Genomic DNA, 21,310 nt, shown 5'->3' on the forward strand with positions numbered 1-21,310 from the left:
AGGGCTAACAGGAGAGAGAGAGAGCGAGCACGCCAGGGAGTAGCCTTTTATTGGGGAGCAAGAAATTCAGGGGAGAATTCCATCCAATGAAGGTTGAAGGGGGGCTGCACTCCAAGGTCAGGGTCAGTGATTGGGCCTCCGGGGTCAGTGGTCAGTTACACCCCCACACGGACAGGTTCTCTCAACAGGAGAGGGCCGGGAAAGCTCCGACACAGCCAGAGCGCCTCAGACCCTAACCAGGAGTCACCCAGTCACGTGTGAGAATGGCTCCCGACAATTACCTAAAAAGAAGACATAAAATGGAAGAAGAATCTCAATGTAGAGAAGTATAAGAAAGATAGCAATCCTTTAGCTGAAAATATAAATGTGCAGGAATTCATGGAGAAAAGTTTATCTTATCCTGAAGGCATTTGCCAAATCTGGAAAAAACTTAGCTTTTTCTTACTTAAGGTATACTACTATGTTTGTTTCCCATCAGTGTGACCAACCACATGAGTCAATTCACTTGTAAAAAGGAAAGGTTTGTTATTGCTCACAGTTTTGGAGGGTGAAGTCCATGATTGACCTTGTCACATTACACCTGTAGTGAGGCAGCACATCATGCTGGGAGCACTGGGCAGACCAAAACCACTCACCTCCTCCCCAGGCAGTGAAGGAGAACAAGAAGAGGGTGGGTGTTCAACAATGTCCCTTCGAGGGCACAGTCCACAATGTCCTCAGGACCCCTCCCCACTAGGCCCCACCTCTCAAGGATTGTACTATCTCCCTATAGCACCACCCAGGGACCAGGTTTCTACCACATGGGCTTTAGGAACACCATACATTTAATCATAACAAGAACACAGGTATGATCTTCAGAGATAGTTTGAATAGGAGATAATTTGGCTTTCCATTAAATCTCGGGAACAAAAATTATATCCTCTGAGCAAGAAATGAAAATTTTTTATTTTACCACCCAAAATTATTCTTAGGAAATTAACTTTAGCCAGAAAAAAAAGAAAAAAAAGGTAGAAATGCAACTGATCTTGAGAATTTGTAGTTGCCACCCCATACTCCTATAGGTTTGTTGTCCTGATTGGCTTTATAAGTTAGGGTCAAAAAACATGATTTTTTTTTTAAATAGATGTCTTGGGTCAGTGTTGACTCAAAATTTGAAGGAGGAAATAAAGATTTCTATAGGAATCCATATTAAACCAATGGGTTTAACAATTTACACAATTTATAACAAAAGGAAACGAGAAGCTCAGAGCAGAAATGTATAAGTACAAGTGGAAAATGATAATAGGATCAAAATCAGTAGAAACAACACATAGGAAAAAGAGGCTCATAAGATGTCCATATTTGAATTTTAAAACAGAAAATAACATATAACTAGTATTACGAATAAAGAAAAGTATGTCAACCTTCAACTTGCCTACAGAATATAGGAAAGTAACAATGACCTAGCTGTTTTCCAAAAACACCACATTTAATTATAAAGTGAGTTCAAATTTCTTTCAAAAATTAGGTTCATTGACCTCTCCTTTGAGCCACAATGGAGTAGGAAACACTAGAAATTCATATAAACATGAAAAAATAGAAAGACATTCAGACATAGAGCAATATGACAGAGATTGCAATCTGATAGAAAGGGAATGAAAGAAGAGAGGCATAAAGGGGTCCATCTTCTTTCCTGGAAATTCCCAAGACACAGTGCAGAGAGGAGGAGCCCTACAAAGCCTAGAAGCCTTAGGGAGTTGAGGGGACAGACATGTATTTGGAGAGGATACAACAGAAGAATATTCAAGATGAAGGCACATAGATAAGGTAGCTGAAAATAACAGCACTGGAGATCCAGAGGGCACCTCTTGAGTCCTCAGTTCATCAGTACACACACGAAGAACACTATCCCAGGACAACAAAAAGATAGTCCAAAATCACCAGAGGGAACAATGGTATTTAGGGTTACCCAGGGCCAGAAAAAGTGTCTGTTCCCACTGTCCATGCTGGAAAGACACATTTTCTGGACATTGGACAGAGTATTTGGAAGTGTCTGTGACCTTATCAGTGAATAATGAATGGCATCAAATAAGAAATTGCCAAATATTCAGGAAAATGCAACACATTACAACATAAAAAAACTACAGATTAACTTAACACTAAGACAGTTATTGTAAATTAATTCCTTACATTCAGAGGGTTCCATAAGACACCTAAAAGACAAAAATAAAAAATTAGGCATGGTAACACAAGTTTATAATCCCAACTACTCAGGAGGCTGAAGCAAGATTGCAAATTCAATTGTAGCCTGGGACACTTAGCATGACCCTGTGTCAAAATAAAATACAAAGATCTAGGTTACAGTGCTTTCTTTTTTCTTTTTCTTTTTTTTTTTTTTTTTTTTAAGAGAGAGAGAGAATTGGGGCTGGGGATGTGGCTCAAGCAGTAGTGCGCTCGCCTGGCATGCGTGCAGCATGGGTTCGATCCTCAGCACCACATACAAAGATGTTGTGTCCGCCGATAACTAAAAAATAAATATTAAAAATTCTCTCTCTCCCTCCCTCTCTCTCTCTCTCTCTCACTCTCTCTTTAAAAAAAAAAGAGAGAGAAATTTTTTAATATTTATTTTTTTAGTTTTCGGCAGACACAACATCTTTGTTTGTACGTGGTACTGAGGATCGAACCCGGGCCGCACGCATGCCAGGTGAGCACGCTACCTCTTGAGCCACATCCCCAGCCCGGTTACAGTGCTTTCTTACCATGCATGAGGCCCTGGCTTTGATCCCTAGTATCAAAAAAATAAACAAATAAATAAATAAGAGAGGGTTCATAAAAGTTCACAATCAAACTTCCAAAGATGAAAGTTTCAGAGATGTGAGGTGGGACTTAAGGTAGAAAGGAGGAGCCCTACATACCCTAGAAGCTGCACTGGAGAATAAAAGATACATGAGCTTAAAGACAAAAAAGAAATAGAAACTTTTCAAAATGACACAAATCAATTCTTACAATATATTTTTGGGTTTTTAACATATTCAGATATGTGTTTTAACAGCACAAAAAGAAAAGGAAATACAGTTATACAGAATAGAATTTTCATATCTCACTGAAATTATGTTAGTACAAATCCGAAGTAGTTTCTGGGACAATAAGTCCTAGAGCAACCACTAAAAAACTACCGTGAAAAACTTTAAAGGGAATTAACTAAGGGAATTTCCATTACAATAGAAAATTTGGAATGCCATACTCACCACAGGCCACAACTTCCTCAGAGTAAAAGGGCAAGACTACCTCCAGCTAAAACTCACAGGGGGAGACCCCACTGTCATTTCAACAGGCCAGACTTGTTGCTATCTGGAGCCTGGGTGTAGGGCTACCCAGCTGAGCCCTGGGGACAAGCTGCTTCCCCAGTGGTTTCAGAAGGTGGGACCACCTCCCCAGTGCCCCTGGAGGACAGAGCATCAAACTGAAGAGAATTATTCTTTTATTTTTTTTTTTTTAATTTTTTTAGTTGTCGATGGATCTTTATTTTATTTATTTGTATGTGGTGCTGAGAATCAAACCCAGTGCCTCACACATGCTAGGCAAGCGCTCTACCACTGAGCCACAACCCCAGCCCGAGAATTATTCTTGAGAATTAAAACTAGTAGAATTTGCCCAGCTAGGTTTTGAACATGCTTGGACCCATCACCCCTCTCTTCTTTGCAGCTTCTTCCCTTTGAGTAGGAATGTCCATCCTGTACCATTTCACCACTGTATGTGGGAAACATATATAACTTGTCTGGTTTCACAGGATCACAGCTGGAGAGAAATTTGTTCAGGATGAATTGTACCATGTCTGACCCATATCTAATTTAAATAACGTTTAGAAGAGACTATGAACATAAAACATAGAAATGATGCTGGAATGAGTTAAGATTTGGGGGGTATTGGATAGATGAATGTATTCTGCATGCAACAAGGGCCTGAGGTAGGACAGAATGCTTGCACAACCCCTGCCTCCCACCAATGAAAATTTATTTGTTGACGTTCTTACCCCCAATATAACTGTGTTTGGAGATTGGATCTTTAAGAGATGATTGAGGCTAAATAAGAGAGGAAAGGAGGGAAGATAGAAAGGGAGAAAACAACAACAACAACAAAAAAATGATGGAGTCAAAAACCAGTAAAACTGGTGCCCTATAAGATTAGTAAAAAAGATCTTCCTCCTCCTTCTTTTCCTTCTGCTTCTCCTTCTCCTCTCTCTCTGCATTAACCCTATACAAAAAAGGCCAGATTGAGAATTGAACAACAGCAGATGAGGTAGAGAGGGAAGATGGGAGGGGAGGGGAGGGGGGATAGTAGGGGATAGGAAAGGTAGCAGAATACAACAGTCACTAATATGGCATTATGTTAAAATGTGAATGTGTAACTGATGTGATCCTGCAATTTGTATTTGGGGTAAAAATGGGAGTTCATAACCCACTTGAATCAAATGTATGAAAGATGATATGTCATGAGCTTTGTAATGTTTTGAACAACCAATAAAAAAAAAAAAAAAAAAAAAAAGGCCAGATTGTTACCAGGCAGCACAATATCCTGCCCTGGGAAGAAGAGATTATCAGGCAGCTCTGATATCACCTGGTAGGAAAGAGACCAGACCATAATGCTCTCTGCTCCAGAAAATGCTGAAGTGTTGCCCCCCAAACTTCATCTAATTCAAAATCGGAAGGTGTTTTAGTAAGCTTTGAGTCACTGTAAACAAAAAAAGAACAACATAAAGGAGAAAAAGTTTATTTGTGTTTTGAGGTTTCAGAGGTCTCAGTCCATAGACCGCCAACTCCATTGCTCTGGGCTTGAGGTGAGACAGAATATCAGAGCAAAAGGGTGTAGAGGAGAAAAGCAGCTCAGGACATAGCAATCAGGAAGAGAGAAAGAGAGAGAGAGAGACAGAGAGAGAGACAGAGACAGGACAAAAGCACTTCACTCACCTAGGACAAAATATACATCCTAAAGGCACATGCCTCCAGTTACCTACCTCCTCCACCCATACCCTAATTGACTACACTTACCACCTAGTTAATTCCTATCAGTGAATTAATCCACTGATTAGGTCACAACTCTCATAATCTAACCATTTACCTCTGAACATTCTTGCGTTGCACAACGTGAGCTTTTAGGGAATACCTCATATCTAAATCATAACAGTAGAAAAATGGAATTTATTCAAATTCAGCTTTGAAGGAAGAGGGATGAAATATAATTGTTTCAAAAGTTCCATGTCAGAAAAGCCCTGGGACAAGGAAAGCTTCTAAAAGTGGGAGAGTTCATTAGGAAGAAAGACAGAAACTTCACAGGTTTTACCTCCTTAGGAGTCACTGTGGCCCAAAGAAATTTTACAGGTTTTGCCTATTTCAAGTCCCTGAAGCCTTCTCCTCATACCAAAAAGAGTCAGAACTTCCTGGGACCAGCATCTGTGCCTCACCATTGTAAATTAGGATTGTCAGGGTGCAGCTAGCTCTTCTCTTTAGTTCACAGGGTGAGCTTTCATGGACTGCATGTGGAGAGCTACATTGACCTCAGTTCATTCAAGGAGCTTCACTGTAGCTGGACCTGATTCAGATGATGAGACTCTGGAGTTGACACTGGTTAGGTCATAAAATGAGTCTTTTGGAGGCCTTGGATGGAAAGCAGTACATGTGGAAGAAATATTAATAATTTGTGTCAGAAAGATGACCATGGTAGTTTTCTAATGACTACAAATTCCTTGATATTTAAGAATAGAAACTAGTTCCCCTCCCCGTGAATGTGGCTGGACTTAGTGAAGAGATGAAACAAAATTTATGGTGTGCAGCCACAGATAAAAAGACTGGTATGGGGTGTGGAACACATGCCTGTAATCCCAGTGGGTCAGGAGACTGAGGCAGAGGATCACAAGTTCAAAGCTAGCCTCAGCAATTTAGCAAGGCCCTAAGCAACTTAGTGAGACCCTCTCTCAAAAATAAACATTAAAAATTAAAATTGTGTAGGGCTGGGGATGTGGCTCAAGCGGTAGCGCACTCGCCTGGCATGCGTGCGGCCCGGGTTCGATCCTCAGCACCACATACAAACAAAGATGTTGTGTCCGCCGAAAACTAAAAAAATAAATAAATAAATATTAAAATATTCTCTCTCTCTCTCTCTCTCTCTCTCACTCTCTCTCTCTCTTTAAAAAAATTTAAAAATAAAAAATAAATAAATAAAAATTGTGCCTCAGCGATAGAGCGCTCGCTTTGCATGTGCAAGGAGCTGGTTTTGATTCTCAGCATCACATAAAAATAAATAAAATAAAGGTATAAAAGTAATTTAAATAAATAAATAAATGATCTGGGGATATAGCCCCTAGTTTCAATCTCTGGTGATGCGGGGGTGGGATATGACAATTATGATGACAGTAGGATTTCCTGCTTGCTCTGCTCTCTCTTGGAACATTCATTCCTGGCTCAGCCATCTCGACCAGACAGTCACCTAAAGGCAGTCCCCCTTGTCTATCTCTCTATCCTGTAGGTGATAACTCCTTATCTTACATTAACCCAGGTTGTGAGTTCTTAAATCAGTACCTCTGCAAAACATTAACAGGCAATCTTTAAGCCATTTTAAAAACTACAAGATAAAATTATCAAGAGTAAAAACATATTTAGTTCATGTAATAGCTACCTGAATTTTGGTGGAGTTATAAATTATAATCCCCTGTTTGAGATCCTGGCAGTCATGACAAAAACCAACTTCTGGACACAACTTTAAATGTACTGAAATCTAGCCTACTTTTTTATACTCACTTTTACATGTAGCGAGATGGGACATAGAGCCTTATCTCAAGTAAGGCTGGGCTCTTTATAAATCTCAAGTACTATAGTTCTAAAGCTGATCTTTGTTTTTTAGACATCATTTTACAAAGTTTACATAAACTGCTGCTCAAGTTTACATGAACATAATATCACACCTAAAACATGAATTAAAGAAAGGCTGAAAGTTTCTAACCTTTTATGGAAAAGTAGCAAAGTATTTTTGTGTTTTACAATAAAACCTTTACACAGATTAGGCCCTCATTAACTTAAAAATACACTTAAGTTGTATCTCAGTGTAAAAAGGTAACATAGAACTGTACATATCTTATTGATAACAAGCCCAGTTATAGAATACAAATGATATAAATAAATCTCCAACATGTCTTTTTTTAAGCCCAAAATTACCATACAACTTTAGGACACCAGTTTGATACAATGTTCTTTTGAAGCTTTTACCTTACAGACTTGTATACCTGGAAGATATGAACACATTAATAGCACCAATTACATTGATGTTTTTATATTAACCAAGTTTAGCTTTTAAAGAAATAACCTAGCACAATTCTCTAAAACAACAGCACTTGTTTAACCAACTGTTTAATTTCTTTAAGATTACTTGCTCAAAAACTTATACTTGTAAGCAACTTACACAGACCTTCTTTATATCATTTACTTAAACCCTCTTAATTACTTAATCATATAGACTCTTATCCAGAAACACATTTTCCCTCTATGAAATCCATACCTAGAACCTTCTAGTTTCTCTTTTTTATCTGTTAACCTCCTTCTGTTCACATTTTGAAACAATATTGTAAATTTTGAATTTAATCAGATTATTTTATAGACATAAACATTTTGTTAGGTTTTATTTTTGAACACCTAGAAAAACTTATAAGCTTAATTTTAAAGACATCTTTACTTTCATCTGTTTACCTAATTTAAATTGAACCATTTGAATTACGTGAGTCAAAGATATTTGGATCCATTTTTAAAATTTTTCATGAGTGCTCCTCACCTGCCAATTGTTATATCACTGCATGATATATGAACATACACACATACAGACATACTGACATACAACACGTAACACAAGTGTAACACAACACAATAGTAAAGGCCTTGTTGCTTTCTCAAGTGATATCTCATTGCAATGTTTAAAAACTCCATAGTTGATCAAAAATAGAACTTATCAGAAAAACATTAACTTGTCTGTAGGATCAAAATCATGAGCTTAAAAAGATGACTGGCCAGTAATTAGTAAACACCATATAATTTACTTTTTGGTTTAGTCTAGTTTGAGTTCAGGTAAAAAGACACTTTTACCATTTTTTTTTTTTTCCTTCTTGGGCCTCAGATCTATCTCCTACTGAGTGCTCCAGGCTTCTTCTATTTGCATATCAGCTTAAGCCCTGACTGAGATCTGGGAAAACTGGAATTCTGAGCACAAACCTCATGCCTAAGGCATTTTAACCATAAGTCATAATTTCCAGGTTTGGATGTTGAAAATTATGATACAAGTTTAAGATACAATTTATAAAATTTCATACCTTTTACATTATCCTACATTAGAAAAACTTGCTCACACAAAACTGAAAATAGGATCTCTACCATCAGAAGAAATTTCTTTAGGATCATTAAGTCACTTTCTTTGTTCTGAAGTTCCTAAAGTAGTATTAAGTTTCATTAAATCACCTGGAGAAAATCTTAAAAGAGAACTACACACTACCATGTATATCCAAAATTAAGCTTTAAAAATTTCCAAGACTGTTGCTATTCAATGTTATTTCAATAAGCCAGACCAATGTCCCAATCCAACATTTTCTTTTCCTGAATCTTACACACTAAGGGGGACAGATACCAAATCATAATTTACTATCCTTGCCCAAATTAATGCACTGGTACACCTAGTGAAATCTTTTCAGGCTACCCAGTTCAAAATTGATGAAAAAATAAGACTGAATGATTGGAAGTTACTTGCCAACTTGGAAGTAGAGTTCTTTTAATTTTCTTTATCCTAAGTATTTAAGTTCTCTGGCATGAATTATCTGAAATCACAAACTAAACAATTACCTAACCCTAACTTTTAACTGCAAGATTGTGCAATGCTTCAAACTCATTTAGATACCAGATGTTACAATGAAACATCATCTTTTAGACACACATTTAGCCTAGATTATCCCCAAGAAACAATCAGACAACTAGATAAGAAAATATCTCTCCAGGTTTTGAACTTCCATTTAATTATGACTCCTATCAGTGGCACCATAGATTTCCCCATGAGTGGACCAGATGTTTTCACATAGGGGCAACTATAGGTGTAAAATTAAGGGTCTCAGTGTGACTGACTTTACTGCATTCAGGTGGAGTAATCCTTGCAGTGCAGGGAAAGAATGAGGAAATTCCCCAGAGCGAAGATGGCTCTGGCAGCTGCTGGGAGTTTCTCAGTCTCCCCTTTACTTACAGGATTAATTTCTTTGGATAGACCCAATCCCAGGCAATCTGGCATATCTCCTAACTTTCCAGTAGAGTCAGTTTTTATCTGCCTTAGGTCTTGAAGGGGGAAGAGGGTATGTACTTTGATCGGCTCAAATTTCTCTCTTGACTCTTTTACTCAGTGAGTCCAAGATTTTTTTTTTTCTTCATGGCAGATCTGTAGACTAAAGGAGCCACCTAAGTGTTAAGGGATATCTACTGGTTTTAAGGTAGCAGATTACCGGAGGAGTTGATTCTAAAAATGCCTCTCTAGCAGCTTAAAGAACACAGCTCATTTTATTTTTTTTTTATTTTTTATTTTTTTAAATATTTATTTATTTTAGTTTTCGGCAGACACAACATCTTTGTTTGCACGTGGTGCTGAGGATCGAACCCAGGCCGCACGCATGCCAGGCGAGTGCGCTACCGCTTGAGCCACATCCCCAGCCCCCACAGCTCATTTTAAACATTGGGGTGGTAAAACAGACTATTGAAAGTCACCTATGCGTCTTAGGGAACCTGGGCAGATTTTGCTAATTATCCCGTGCCTTTCTTAGTCCTGCAACCTGATTTGCTAACATTTCTGACCTGCGAAGGTAGGGGAGCATCCAGGAGGAATGGATGCGAGGTTGGGAGTGTTGCGTAGCCCATAGAGAGGCAAATGTGATTGGGGCTTTCCCTCAGTGCCATTCATCTACCGATCACCCTAGATACCCCTGAGGGCTGTCGGGAGGAGGCTCAAGAGAAAGGAACCTTAAGAATCGTCTGAGAGTAGCCCAGACCAGAATTCCGCAGTTGTTCCAAACTCCTTCCCCCACCTCCACGCATCCGAGGCAGATCGGGATTCCAGACACTGTGTACTCATGCCAATTGCTCTTCGGGCCCAGACAGAAAAGTTGGAAGCGGCTTTGGCAGAACCCAACATGCCTGCTCTGTATTGAACAGGTGATTAAGAGCTGCCTAGGCCGAGAAACCTCTCACCCGAGTCTTGAAGAGTGGCGGCTGCACTAGTTGCGTTTAAGTAGCCGTCGGGTGCCCACCTTACCTCCAGAAAGAAAGAGAGAGAAAGATGCACCTCAAACAGACATGGGGTGCGTGCACTTACCTCGGTGTAGGATCTTGGTCTGGGACAGAATTTATGACTGAAAGTTCGGCTCCCATTCCCAAAGCCAATTAATGCCAATTTAATAATGAGGACAGGGTTTTGAGAAAAGTTAAAGCGAGATATCAAAGTTTTTAGATCCCCAGCAGGCATTTCTTAACTGCAGTGGGTGCACGCAAGCCAACTACGGGAAGAAAAGAAAACACTGCTTCCCTAATCTCGCTTACAATTTAGGTTAAAATTTAGCTAAAGTTATCTTCACACCTCTAAGGCAGATTGGAATTTGGGATTCTGCATCAGTCCAAAGTAAAACAATGCCATCACACTAAACAGAGACATAAAAAGACACACAGAGACACACAAAGACATAGATTCCCTTTTCAGATTATCAAAAAAATGAAAGTGGGTGCTGGCCCCAAGCCAACTGGGGCCTTCCCTTCAGACAAACGGATTGGAGAAGCATCCCCCTCAGATTGGGTCTGACAACCCCAGATTGGGAGATTAGTTATCTTGCCAGGGTTTTGGGCTGGGGACAGACAGGACAATAGAAACACATAACACAAAATTCGCAGCGCGGCCACAAAATTCGCAGCACGTCGTGGATTGCTACCCAGAAACTAAAGGCTCAGACGGATCCATCAGCTACAAAATACTTTACCAAATACTTTACTACAGGCAATCCACTCAGAACCCTGGGACGTCTCCCAGGGTGGCAGGAATCCCTGGGACGTCTCCCAGGGTGGCAGGAGAGAAGTCCGAGTTCGTCAACTCCTTCTCAAGCTGCCCAGAAAACAGAGCGATTATGCGTAATCGTACGGACGCCGCGCACAGACAGATAACGACGAAGACTGCAAACATAGAACAAAAGAGACACAAAATGACACGAGCTGGCCAGCTCACCTCCCAGTGGTTGCCGGGTGTTCCTCGGGCAGGGACCCGGATGGGGGTACAGGGGAATCTCGGTGGAACCTCCACATGAAAGACCCTCCGACTCCCTGTCCAAGGAAGAACGCACGAGACACTGGCTGCAAAAAACATGAGGCAATTTATTGATACACAGGCGCCTGCGGGTGCTCAGCAAAACCTCAGCTGGAGCTTTGGTGAACTGGCACACCGGGCTTTGGGGTACAGGTTTTTTATAGGATAAAGGGGCAGGTTTCGTGCGCGCGGTAAGCAACAGGTTTCTTATTGGTTATTTTGAACCCAGCATATATGTTCCCGGAAAAACACATTAGAAAAACCACATATTTGCACTCTGTTTTTTTCTGTTCTTGCTTATCAGTTCCTATTTGCCTAAGAATGCCCTGGGACCTGGTTTTTTTGTTTTTTCCCAACCATCCTGTTCTTTCACAACTGGCTATCCTTAACTGATTATCAGATAAACATCTCCGGTGTTTGTGTGGGTCTGCAACACGCCCTAATGGTTTTGCAATTGGGCTTTGGGGTTGTTGGGCTAGGGTCTTTCAGGTTGAGGCACTCATCCCTGGTGATCTGGCTACTCTTCCTGCAGCCCCATGGGTGGAGCTATGCTCACTTGTTCCTTTGTGATATTAACCCCTTGGAAACGTCCTTTGTGTGTCCCCTTCTCTTACTCTGCCCTTGGGTGTGGCCTTCCTAGATGTTAGTCAACCTGCTGACAGCAGACATCACAAAGCTGGACTCAGCCCCCTGAAACCTGACCCCTTGCCACATTTGAATGGCTTCTCCTCAATAAAAGGGGTCAGCACGCACTCCCGGGCTCTCTTTCTGCAGACCCTTAAGGTCAGAGGAGCCATCATAGGAACACCAACTCTGACAGCAGAGAGCAGAGACAGCAGCTCCCAGAGCGGTGGAGAGCGTGAGGGCCTCGGCCTGGAGAAAGGCGAGCCACTGCTGTCCCTGCTGCCCGGAGAGCCCCGGGGGCCACATCTCCAGCCCTCCCACAATTTAATTAACACATCAACCATATTTCATGGGACAAATATCCAGATTCTGTTTTTCCCTAGGAAAAGAAGCAGCTACATCCCAGCGAAACAAACTAAATCAGGAGTGAATGCCAAGTTTCTGTTCAGGACTAAAAGGCTCAGGGGTCACTTCAATTGAACTGGGCTAATTGGGCTGCCCAAAATAACCACACAAGAGGCACAAATACCTTTTTCTGGGCCTCGCCCTCCCTCGCTCCACCCTGTGGCTACCAGCGCTGGCAGGCCGACTCCGCTGGAACCCTTAGGCCCATGGCCAAGCGGCTTGCGGCTGAGCCGCTGTCCTTCCACGTGCCTTGGAAGCGGCTCCAGCTCTGCGACTTCACGGAGGAGCCAACGCCTTAGATTTGGATCCCGCCGTTGGGGCCCTCGCATCATGGGCTACCGCGAAAGCGCAAAATCCACGCAGGGGCCATGTCAGAGCCTTTGGCTTCGTCCAGCAAGCGCCGGGACAGCAGGGACAGCAGCATGAGGGACGCGGCCTGGAGAAGGGCGAGCCACAGTTGTCGCTGCTGCCCGGAGGGCCCCCGGGGGCCAGGGGAGGAGCCCCAGGACGCCCAGCCCCCTGTGGTTGGTGGTGACCACGGGGCGGGGCACACAGGGCCTCCGCGGCAAGACTGGGGGGCCGCACCGCTCCAGCACAATGAAGAATTTTGGCTGTATAATACTTTCTAGTGCTGGAGAAATCCTTTACCACTTGTTGATCTGTCAGACATCGAAGATGTGAGTGAAAACAACCAGAAAGAAGCAACACTAGACGGCAAGAATGAAGTGGTTGAGATTTACGTGGAGTCCTGACATAAAGAGCTGAAGAAATGGGATTTCCTGAATTTGAGGATACATCTCTAAGTGAATTCATGTATTTTTTAGGAAAAAGTTGTTTTCTATACTTGATTTCCAAACCTAAAAAACGAGAAAAGGTTGTTTTGAAGATAAATGCCTGTAGTTACTACTGATCTACTAATAGGGATTTGTCAACAATATAGCAGAGTGGTAGGCAAAATATTTATGCATATATTTTTAAAGAAGCAAGTTTTGTTTAGGTTCTGACTTTTAAGAAACTGATCTTACAAAAAAGGATTCTAGAAGTTTTAGAAATGCATGGAAAATACTCAAATCTTTCTCTCATCTGCACCAAAAAGTTTGTGGCTCATGAATATCATTTTATAATAACTTATTAATAAAATAATTTCTAATACATCTTACTGACTCTTTTTAGTTGAACAAATAACTGACTTGAACATCTATGCAAAATTAAAATGTGGGGATTCTTTGAAAGCTAGTATTATTTTTTAAGTTTTGTAAAAGTAAAAAGTAGTGAGAATTTCAATTCGAGTTTAAATAACTTCCAATATTTGATACTTGTTGAACTCTATTATGGTTAATCAAAAATGGATAAAGAAAAGTGACCTCCATTTCTTTAATGTGCAGACAGGGTTGAGAACCACTAGATCAATGTTAGTATTCCTGTTTAAAGGAAATTACTAATTTGAACTGAAACAATGCCTGTTAATTAGCTTTGTTTTTATTATTCTCCATTGATGACTTTGTCACAAGTAATTTATAGTGTTGCTGTCACTTTTCATTGTTAAAAAAATAAAGCAATTTGTTTTGTAGTTAAGTATCAATGACTAAGTTAATTAACATTTGTACTGCATCCAGAATATTGGCTTTGTAATTTAGTAACTTGTCCTTACTTGTATATATATATATATATATATATATATATATATATATATTTTGTTGGTGATGACAGTAAATCCAAAATTCAGAAAAGGTAGTAAATGCTAGAGGGGAAATTTTTGACATTTTGTATGTACTGCAATATTTAAATATTTATTAATATTTTAATAAGAACAGAAGACAGTGTCTGTCATTGTGGTCAGAAATGGTTTTAAAGACTATACTGCCACTTTCTACCTATGTAGCATTAAACAAGTTATTTTTCATCTCTTTAAAAATAATAACTTTTTCATTGGGGTCACTGTGACAGCTCCTCCGACCTTAGGAGTCCGAAGGAAGAGAGAGAGCAAGAGTATGTGGTAACCCCTTTTATTGAGGAGAAGCTATTCAAATGAGGTAAGGGGCCAGGTTTCAGGGGGCTGAGTCTATCTTGTTTTTTTTTTTTTTTTTTTTTTTTAAAGAGAGAGTGAGAGAGGAGAGAGAGAGAGAGAATTTTTTGATATTTATTTTTTAGTTATCGGCGGACACAACATCCTTGCTTGTACGTGGTGCTGAGAATCGAACCCGGGTCGCACGCATGCCAGGCGAGCGCGCTACCACTTGAGCCACATCCCCAGGCCTGAGTCTATCTTCATAATGTCCACTGTTAGCAGGTTGACTGACATCTAGGTAGGCCACATCCAAGTGCACAGTAAGAGAAGGGTACACACCCAAGGCACTTCCATGGAAGACTCTATCCTAAACAGGGCAAGGGATTATATTACAAAGGAACAGATGAACATAGCTCCACCCATGGGGCTTTAGGAAGACACGCCCAGGCACAAAGACAGTCACTCAAACCCTAGAAGAGTGGGGCAGACTAGCAGCATGGGTGCCTGAGGCCACATGGCCCAGCAGGGGAGTTAACTCAAGTTTCTCACAAATGAAGACATTCTAGCCTCACATCTGCTACACAGGAAAGTTGACTGAGGAAGAGAACAGGGCAGTATGGGGAGGGGTCTTAGTGATCAGGGATGCGCTCCTCTCAGTTTCCTTACATTAGGATGATAGGAACACAGACACATAGTCAGAAAGAGAAGTTGGGACCTCTTGAAACTGTAGTAGGGAGCAGGAAGAGAACTGAAGAAATCCTGTGTTGCTCAGTCCCACAGAAGACAGCTACCTGTCTCACTCTATAAATGAAGGTATTATGAACAAATTCACATCACTCACTGTAATGCAGACACTCTGAACAACCTATTAAACATTCAAAATGTCAGAAATTCCTAGGAGAGTCCTGTAACCCAGGAGTCTCTCCATTTCCCAATCCCTCTCTCTCTTCCAGCCCTCCAGGGTCTTACCTTTTTAAGCCGTGAGAGATACATCAGAGCTCTGGGCACTGTCATTCCCTGAGCAGAACAAAAACAGAACCTGGTCAGAGCCCACAGGAGATGTGGATAATGGAGAAATTATGGGATGGATCAGCTCCCAACTACACCACTATCCCAAGGGTCTCAGGGCTCACTGTTCTTCATACTTACAGAGAGCTGGAGCATAGGGCCCTTTTTTTATACCTGTGGGAAGAAAGCATCCTGTGAGAGAGCAGGTTAAAAACAGGTCTTAGAGGTACCCCCTAGTCCTGGACACTGGGGTCATTTCTAGAACTGTGACTACAGATGTAGGGAAGGACCAGGAGACTAGAAGAAAATAGATGTATAGTGATAGAGCCAACTGCTCTGCTGGAGGTCTGTCCTCAGCAGGGAAATTCCCCTCTGGCCTCTAAATGCCAGAGGTGTAAGAGTCAGTTCCCTATCACTGCAAAAATCAGGGGAAATTTTTCTCCATTTTTTTCCCATGTGCTTTACAAAAGAGTAAACAAGTCCAGTATTGGAGGCCATATATAAATTATGGGTTTCTTGGAGCCATTAAGGCAGGGAAGCTGCTTCTCTGGGAATTCCTGGGTGAAATTCACCCATTCAAGAAAGCCCAGATCATGCTGGTGCCATGTCTTAGCTCCCAGCCTTAGGATCAAACAGCCTCCCGGAGATGGGCGTAATCTGCCAAACACCAAAGAACCTGTTTACTGCCAAACCCAGAAACAAGACTCCTCCCACACTGAAACCTCATCCCTGCCTTTGATGTACTCTCTCTTAAATAAAGAATTAGGGCAACAACAAATATATAAAAAGATGTTCAACATTGCTAGTAGTTAGAGAAATGCAAATCAAAACTACTCTAAGATTTTGTCTCACTCTAGTCAGAATGATAGCTATTAAGAATACAAACAACAGTAAGTGTTGTAGAGGATGTGAGGAAAAGGCACACTCATACATCACTGGTGGGACTGCAAATTGGTGCAGCCAATCTGGAAAGCACTATGGAGATTCCTTAGAAAACTTGGAATGGAACCACCATTTGACCCAGCTATCCCGCTCCTTGTTCTATACCCAAAGGACTTAAAAATAGCATACTACAGTGATGCAGCCACATCAATGTTTATAACAGCACGATTCACAATAGCCTACCTAGATGCCCTTCAATAGATGAATGGATAAAGAAACTGTGGTATATATACTCAATGGAATATCACTCAGCATTAAAAGAGAATAAAATTATGGCATTTGCAGGTAAATGGATGGAGCTGGAGAATATAAAGCCAAGTGAAGTAAGCCAATCCCAAAAAACCAAAGGCCAAATGTTTTCTCTGAAAAGTGAATGCTGATCCATAATGGGGGTGGGAGGTGGGAACATGGCAGGAACAGAGGAATATTGGATAGGGCAAAGGGGTGGGAGGGGAAGCGAGGGGCATGGGGGTAGGAAAGATGATGGAATGAGATGGACATCCTTTCTCTAGGTACATGTATAAAGACATGAATGGTGTGACTCTACATTGTGTACAACCAGAGAAATGAAAAATTGTGCTCCATTTGTGTACTATGAACACATTCTGCTGTCATGTATAACAAATTAGAACAAATTAATTAATTAATTAAAAAAAAAAGAATTGGGGCCTTTTTCGTTTGTTCAGTTCAGTTCCTATCAGGGCTGGAAGACCTATCAGGAACTCCACATTTTTTTTTAATAAAAATATTTAATTTTTCATTGTAGATGGATACAATTTACTTTATTTTATTTATTTATTTTTATATGCTGTTGAGGATCAAACCCAGGGTCTCACACGTGCTAGGCAGGTACTCTACTGCTGAGCCACAAGCCCAATGCCAAGGAATCCCGTTTTTTAAATCTAATCTTTGTCTTTATTTCTTACTGATCATTTCAGAATTTTCATTTTCCCATGTAGCTCACACCTCCTGAGCAGGAAACTGCTCTGCTGGGGCACTGGTCACCCCATCAGTCTAGGCTGAATAGGCACATGTGGGTAGATATCACTTCCCATTACCAGGGCAGGGCACACTTCTACCAGGTACTTGAGACCACCAGTGGGACAAAAATTCGACCCTGCACTTTCCCTACCTGTGTTTTTCTTTCTCCACAAGACAAAACAGACCACAGCTCCAGTGACAACAAGGACAATCACAGCAGCAACAATTCCCAAGATGGGGATGGTGACCTGAGGGGGTGGCTCTGTGAGGGAAAGAGAAGTCAGTTGAGGGGCCCTGATCCCCAGGCTCTCAGTCCATACCCTGCTGAGGATCTCCAGAAAGCCTCCTGCTTGCTTCGTGACAACAGGCTCCGGGCCCTCATCTTACCCCATCTCAGGGTGAGGGGCTCAGGCAGCCCCTCATGATGCACATGGCAAGTGTATCTCTGCTCCTCTCCAGCAGGCACCACCACAGCTGCCCATTTCTGGAAGTTTCCATCCCCTGCAGGCCTGGTCTCTACCAGTTCCATGTCCTGGGTCTGGTCCTCCCCATCTCGTTGCCAAGTCAGGGTGATCTCCTTAGGGTAGAAGCCCAGGGCCCAGCATCTCAGAGTGACATCCCCTTCAGGGCTAGGGTGGTGAGTCACACGTGTGTTTGGGGGTTCTGAGAAAAAAAATAGGGAAACTCAGACATTTTGGTATTACCTCTCCTGGGCCACTGAAGCAGCCACTCCCATAACCATCTGGAGAATGGACAACATGATTGGGGTGGGGAGGGAGCACAAAACCTAGACAAAGCCTGGACTCTGTGATCTGGCATAATCTCCTATTCCTTGGAAAGTTCTAAAATCAGGTTGAGGTAATGCAGTGTAAGAGGTTTCAGCTCTGAGAGGGACTTCATGTTCTGATCAGGGTGAAGGCTGAGAGATGTAGAAAGGCTTGAGTCACATCTTCAAAGACACTAGGCAGAAATGGCCTGACAGTGTGTCCTTGATGTCAAGACTGCTGCCAGGGAACTGTGGTCAGTTATTATCTTTCCCATCAGCCAGGGAGAAAGAGACTGCATCGCTTACTTGTCCTAGGAGAAAGTAGCCTTCAGTTCCTCTCTGGGGCCGCATCTGGGAATCCAGGTCCACTCACTTCCCTCTGGACAAGGGTGGTGTCCTAGCATGGTGCCATTCTCCTCCCCTTCTTGGGGGAAGCAAGGGAGGAGATCTACAAGACATCATGCAGCCCCTCATACCTAAGTGCTGCAGTGTCAGGGTGATCTCAGCCGAGTAGAAGCCCAAGACCCCTCAAGGTGCTCTTGTGGTCTGAGATGGAATGTTGGGTCATGTGTGTCTTTGAGGGGTCTGACAGGAAGATTCAGAAAACGTAGGCACTTTGCATTTATCATGGGAATAGAGTAGTGTGAACATTCTGACAATAGAACGTACAACTGGAGGGAGGAAAGGGTGCACAAAACCTATTACCAGGACATAGGCATCTGGGTTAAGTTCCTTTTCCTTGAGAAGTTCTAAAATTAGGGTGAGATAGTTCAGAGTAGAAGACTCTAGGTCTTTGAGGGTGGGTCAAGAGGGAAGGAATTCTGATGCTGACTTGGGTAGGGGCTGAAAGAATCAGAAAAGCTGAAGTCAGACCTCCAAAGACTCTGACTTCGGGGCAGAGAGGGAATAAGGCCAGAGAAAAAGTATCCCCAGGTGTTCCCAAAGCTTCTGACAGAGTCAAGGAACCAACTCAAAGAGAACCGCTAATCAATTATTTCAAGAAAGGTCTTCTTCTAATCCCGGAGAGACTGGATTCCTAACTGTCCCTGAGGGAAAAGTAGCCATCCTATTGTGTTACTCCGTGGTACAGGATCTGGAAACCCAGGCTACTTTTATGTCTCTCAATTCTGATTTCGAACCTATTTTTCTCTATTTTTTTCCCCTTTCGAGGGCTGGGGATTGAATCCTGAGCCTCCCGCCTTCTAGGCAGCGCTCTACCACTGCGCAACACCTCGGGTCCTTTCCTCTCCTTCTTGAGGGTCTTCAGCTGCTGGCACAACCCCAGCGTGAGGGAAACTGCGAGAGTTTCCTGTAGCCCCTCTTACCTACACGCTGCAGGGTCTCCTTCCCATTCTCCAGGTGTCTGAGCAGCCACTCCACGCACTCCCCCTCCAGGTAGGCTCTTTGGTACTTAGCCTCTTGGGCAGCCTCAGATTTGTGCTTGGAGATCTGAGCCGCGGTGTTGGCCGCGGTCCAGGAGCGCAGGTCCTCGTTCAGGGAGATGTAATCGGTGCCATCGTAGGCGAACTGATCATGGCCTCGCAGGAAGCGGCCATCTGGGCCCACGTCACAGCCGTAGGTCCACTGGAGTGTGTGGGAACCTGGTCGGGTCCCTACGTTAGCCACACCCACGTAGCCCTGCCCCAAGTTAGTACCGCCCACTGATCTCTGGGGCCATAGGACCAAACCCAAAACGAAACTGAAGCGCATCCCCATGGGCTTTCTCTAGATTGAGACCGGGCCAGGTCAAGGGGAGGAGGGGTGAATCTCCTTCCCAGCGACTCTGGACGACCTCGGCATATCCGTGAGGGATGAGGATCATGACCTGCTATTCGGGCCCCAGTCGCTCACCAGAATCACTCTGGTTGTAGTAGCCGCGCAAGGTTCGCATGTTTACTCGAAAACTCCTTGCTGTGTCCTTGGCGCGCTGAGTCTGCTCCTCCCAATACTCGAGTCCCTCTTGCTCTATCCACGGTGCCCGTGGCTCCATCCTGGGATCAGCAGCGTCGCTGTCAAAGCGCACGAACTGCGTGTCGTCCACGTAGCCGACTGCTACGTACCAGGGCTGCCCGCCGCCGGGCCGGGACACCGCAGTGTGAAAATATCTCAGGGAGAAGGAACCTGGGGACCCGGGAGTTGCTCAGACACGGCGCTACCCTCCTCCTGGCGCAGGCGAAGAGAGGGGGCGAGGAGAGAGGGCAGGGCACGGGCGGCGGCGGGGACCACGGAAGAGGTCTGGGGCTGCGTGGAATCAATTTCTCGGGGTCCTGTACCCGCATGGGGCCATCCCTTCCCTCCTTCCCCGCAGAGGCTGTTTCTTTCGGGACTCCGCACTCACCCGCCCGGATCTCGGTCAGGAGCAGGCTCTCACAGAGCAGGAGGAGGAAGGTTAGGCTCGCCCTGGGCTCCATTTCCCAGCTCAGAGATAATCCTATAGTCCGAAATCGCAACTGTGAAAACTTCGTCGAGACGATGATTGGCTTTTCTAGAATCACTACACTCAATGGGAGTAAGAAGTGGGGCCGCGTCATGGGTTTCCAGGAAGAAGGACTAGACCAGGACTAAGAAACGAAACTGCTCAGGCGGTTGTCAACAATGGACTTGCTCCTTCTAGACACTTAAGGGCAGGACTAGAGCCATGTCAGAGGACCTGGGACGCGACCCTGACTCCTATCCTGAGTGGAGCACTCTGTTACATTGCCTCTCTGAGCCCTGGCTCAGTGAATGTGTGCTTTTTCAGTTCTTAAACTTTTAGGTTTCAGGATCTCTATAAATATATTCAGAGAACTAGTTAGAACACATACAAAGGGATTTTTTCCCCCCCTGTGGATTATATCAATATTTATCATGTTAGAAATTATTAAAACAGAATTTTGAAAAAATTAATTCATTTGAATAACATAAATAACCATTGTATGTTAGCAGAAATAATATTTTTATGAAAAATAATTAGTTTTCAAAACAGAAGTGTGATCATTTTACATTTTTGCAAGTGTCATTTATATTTGCTTCTACATTCTTTCTCTTAGAGTTTTTTTCTTTTTTTAGTGCTGAAGATTTTTATGTTTTAAACTATAATTATAATTTTGCAGTGATGGAGATAGAACCCATGATTTTGCCCATCCTAGGCAAACCCTATACCACTAAGCTATATCCTCGCCTTATTCTCTTGCTTTGACTGATGTTTACTAAAAAAACAAAACAAAACAAAACAAAACAAACAAAAAAACCCAAAAAACCTA

At 42.7% G+C, this 21,310-nt stretch overlaps 1 protein-coding gene and 1 pseudogene across 8 annotated transcripts; one reads left to right on the forward strand and one right to left on the reverse strand.

Moving 5' to 3' along the window:
• Positions 1–2,169: 2,169 nt before the first annotated feature.
• On the reverse strand, positions 2,170–20,531 carry LOC143401497 (saoe class I histocompatibility antigen, A alpha chain-like). 8 transcript variants are annotated; one of them, XR_013091655.1, is made up of 9 exons: positions 20,407–20,531; positions 19,920–20,189; positions 19,394–19,669; positions 17,690–17,965; positions 17,454–17,564; positions 15,521–15,553; positions 15,341–15,388; positions 11,257–11,381; positions 6,950–7,255 (listed from the first exon to the last, which is right to left on the reverse strand). XR_013091655.1 is itself a non-coding variant. In XM_076859052.2 (8 exons), exons 1-7 carry the CDS (start codon positions 20,477–20,479, stop codon positions 15,345–15,347), a joined length of 1,083 nt encoding a protein of 360 aa, XP_076715167.1. In that variant the 5' UTR covers positions 20,480–20,531; the 3' UTR covers positions 2,170–2,192; positions 15,341–15,344. The 8 variants fall into 8 exon arrangements, 7 of the variants coding, with proteins under 7 accessions (XP_076715167.1, XP_076715165.1, XP_076715163.1 ...); XM_076859052.2 differs by lacking the exons at positions 6,950–7,255; positions 11,257–11,381 and adding an exon at positions 2,170–2,192; XM_076859050.1 differs by having other exon boundaries at positions 6,950–11,381.
• LOC143401499 (uncharacterized protein C9orf40 pseudogene) lies at positions 12,511–13,115 on the forward strand (annotated as a pseudogene).
• Positions 20,532–21,310: the final 779 nt, after the last annotated feature.

The sequence above is a fragment of the Callospermophilus lateralis genome, chromosome 6, assembly GCF_048772815.1.
Source record: "Callospermophilus lateralis isolate mCalLat2 chromosome 6, mCalLat2.hap1, whole genome shotgun sequence".
Lineage (NCBI taxonomy): Eukaryota > Metazoa > Chordata > Mammalia > Rodentia > Sciuridae > Callospermophilus > Callospermophilus lateralis.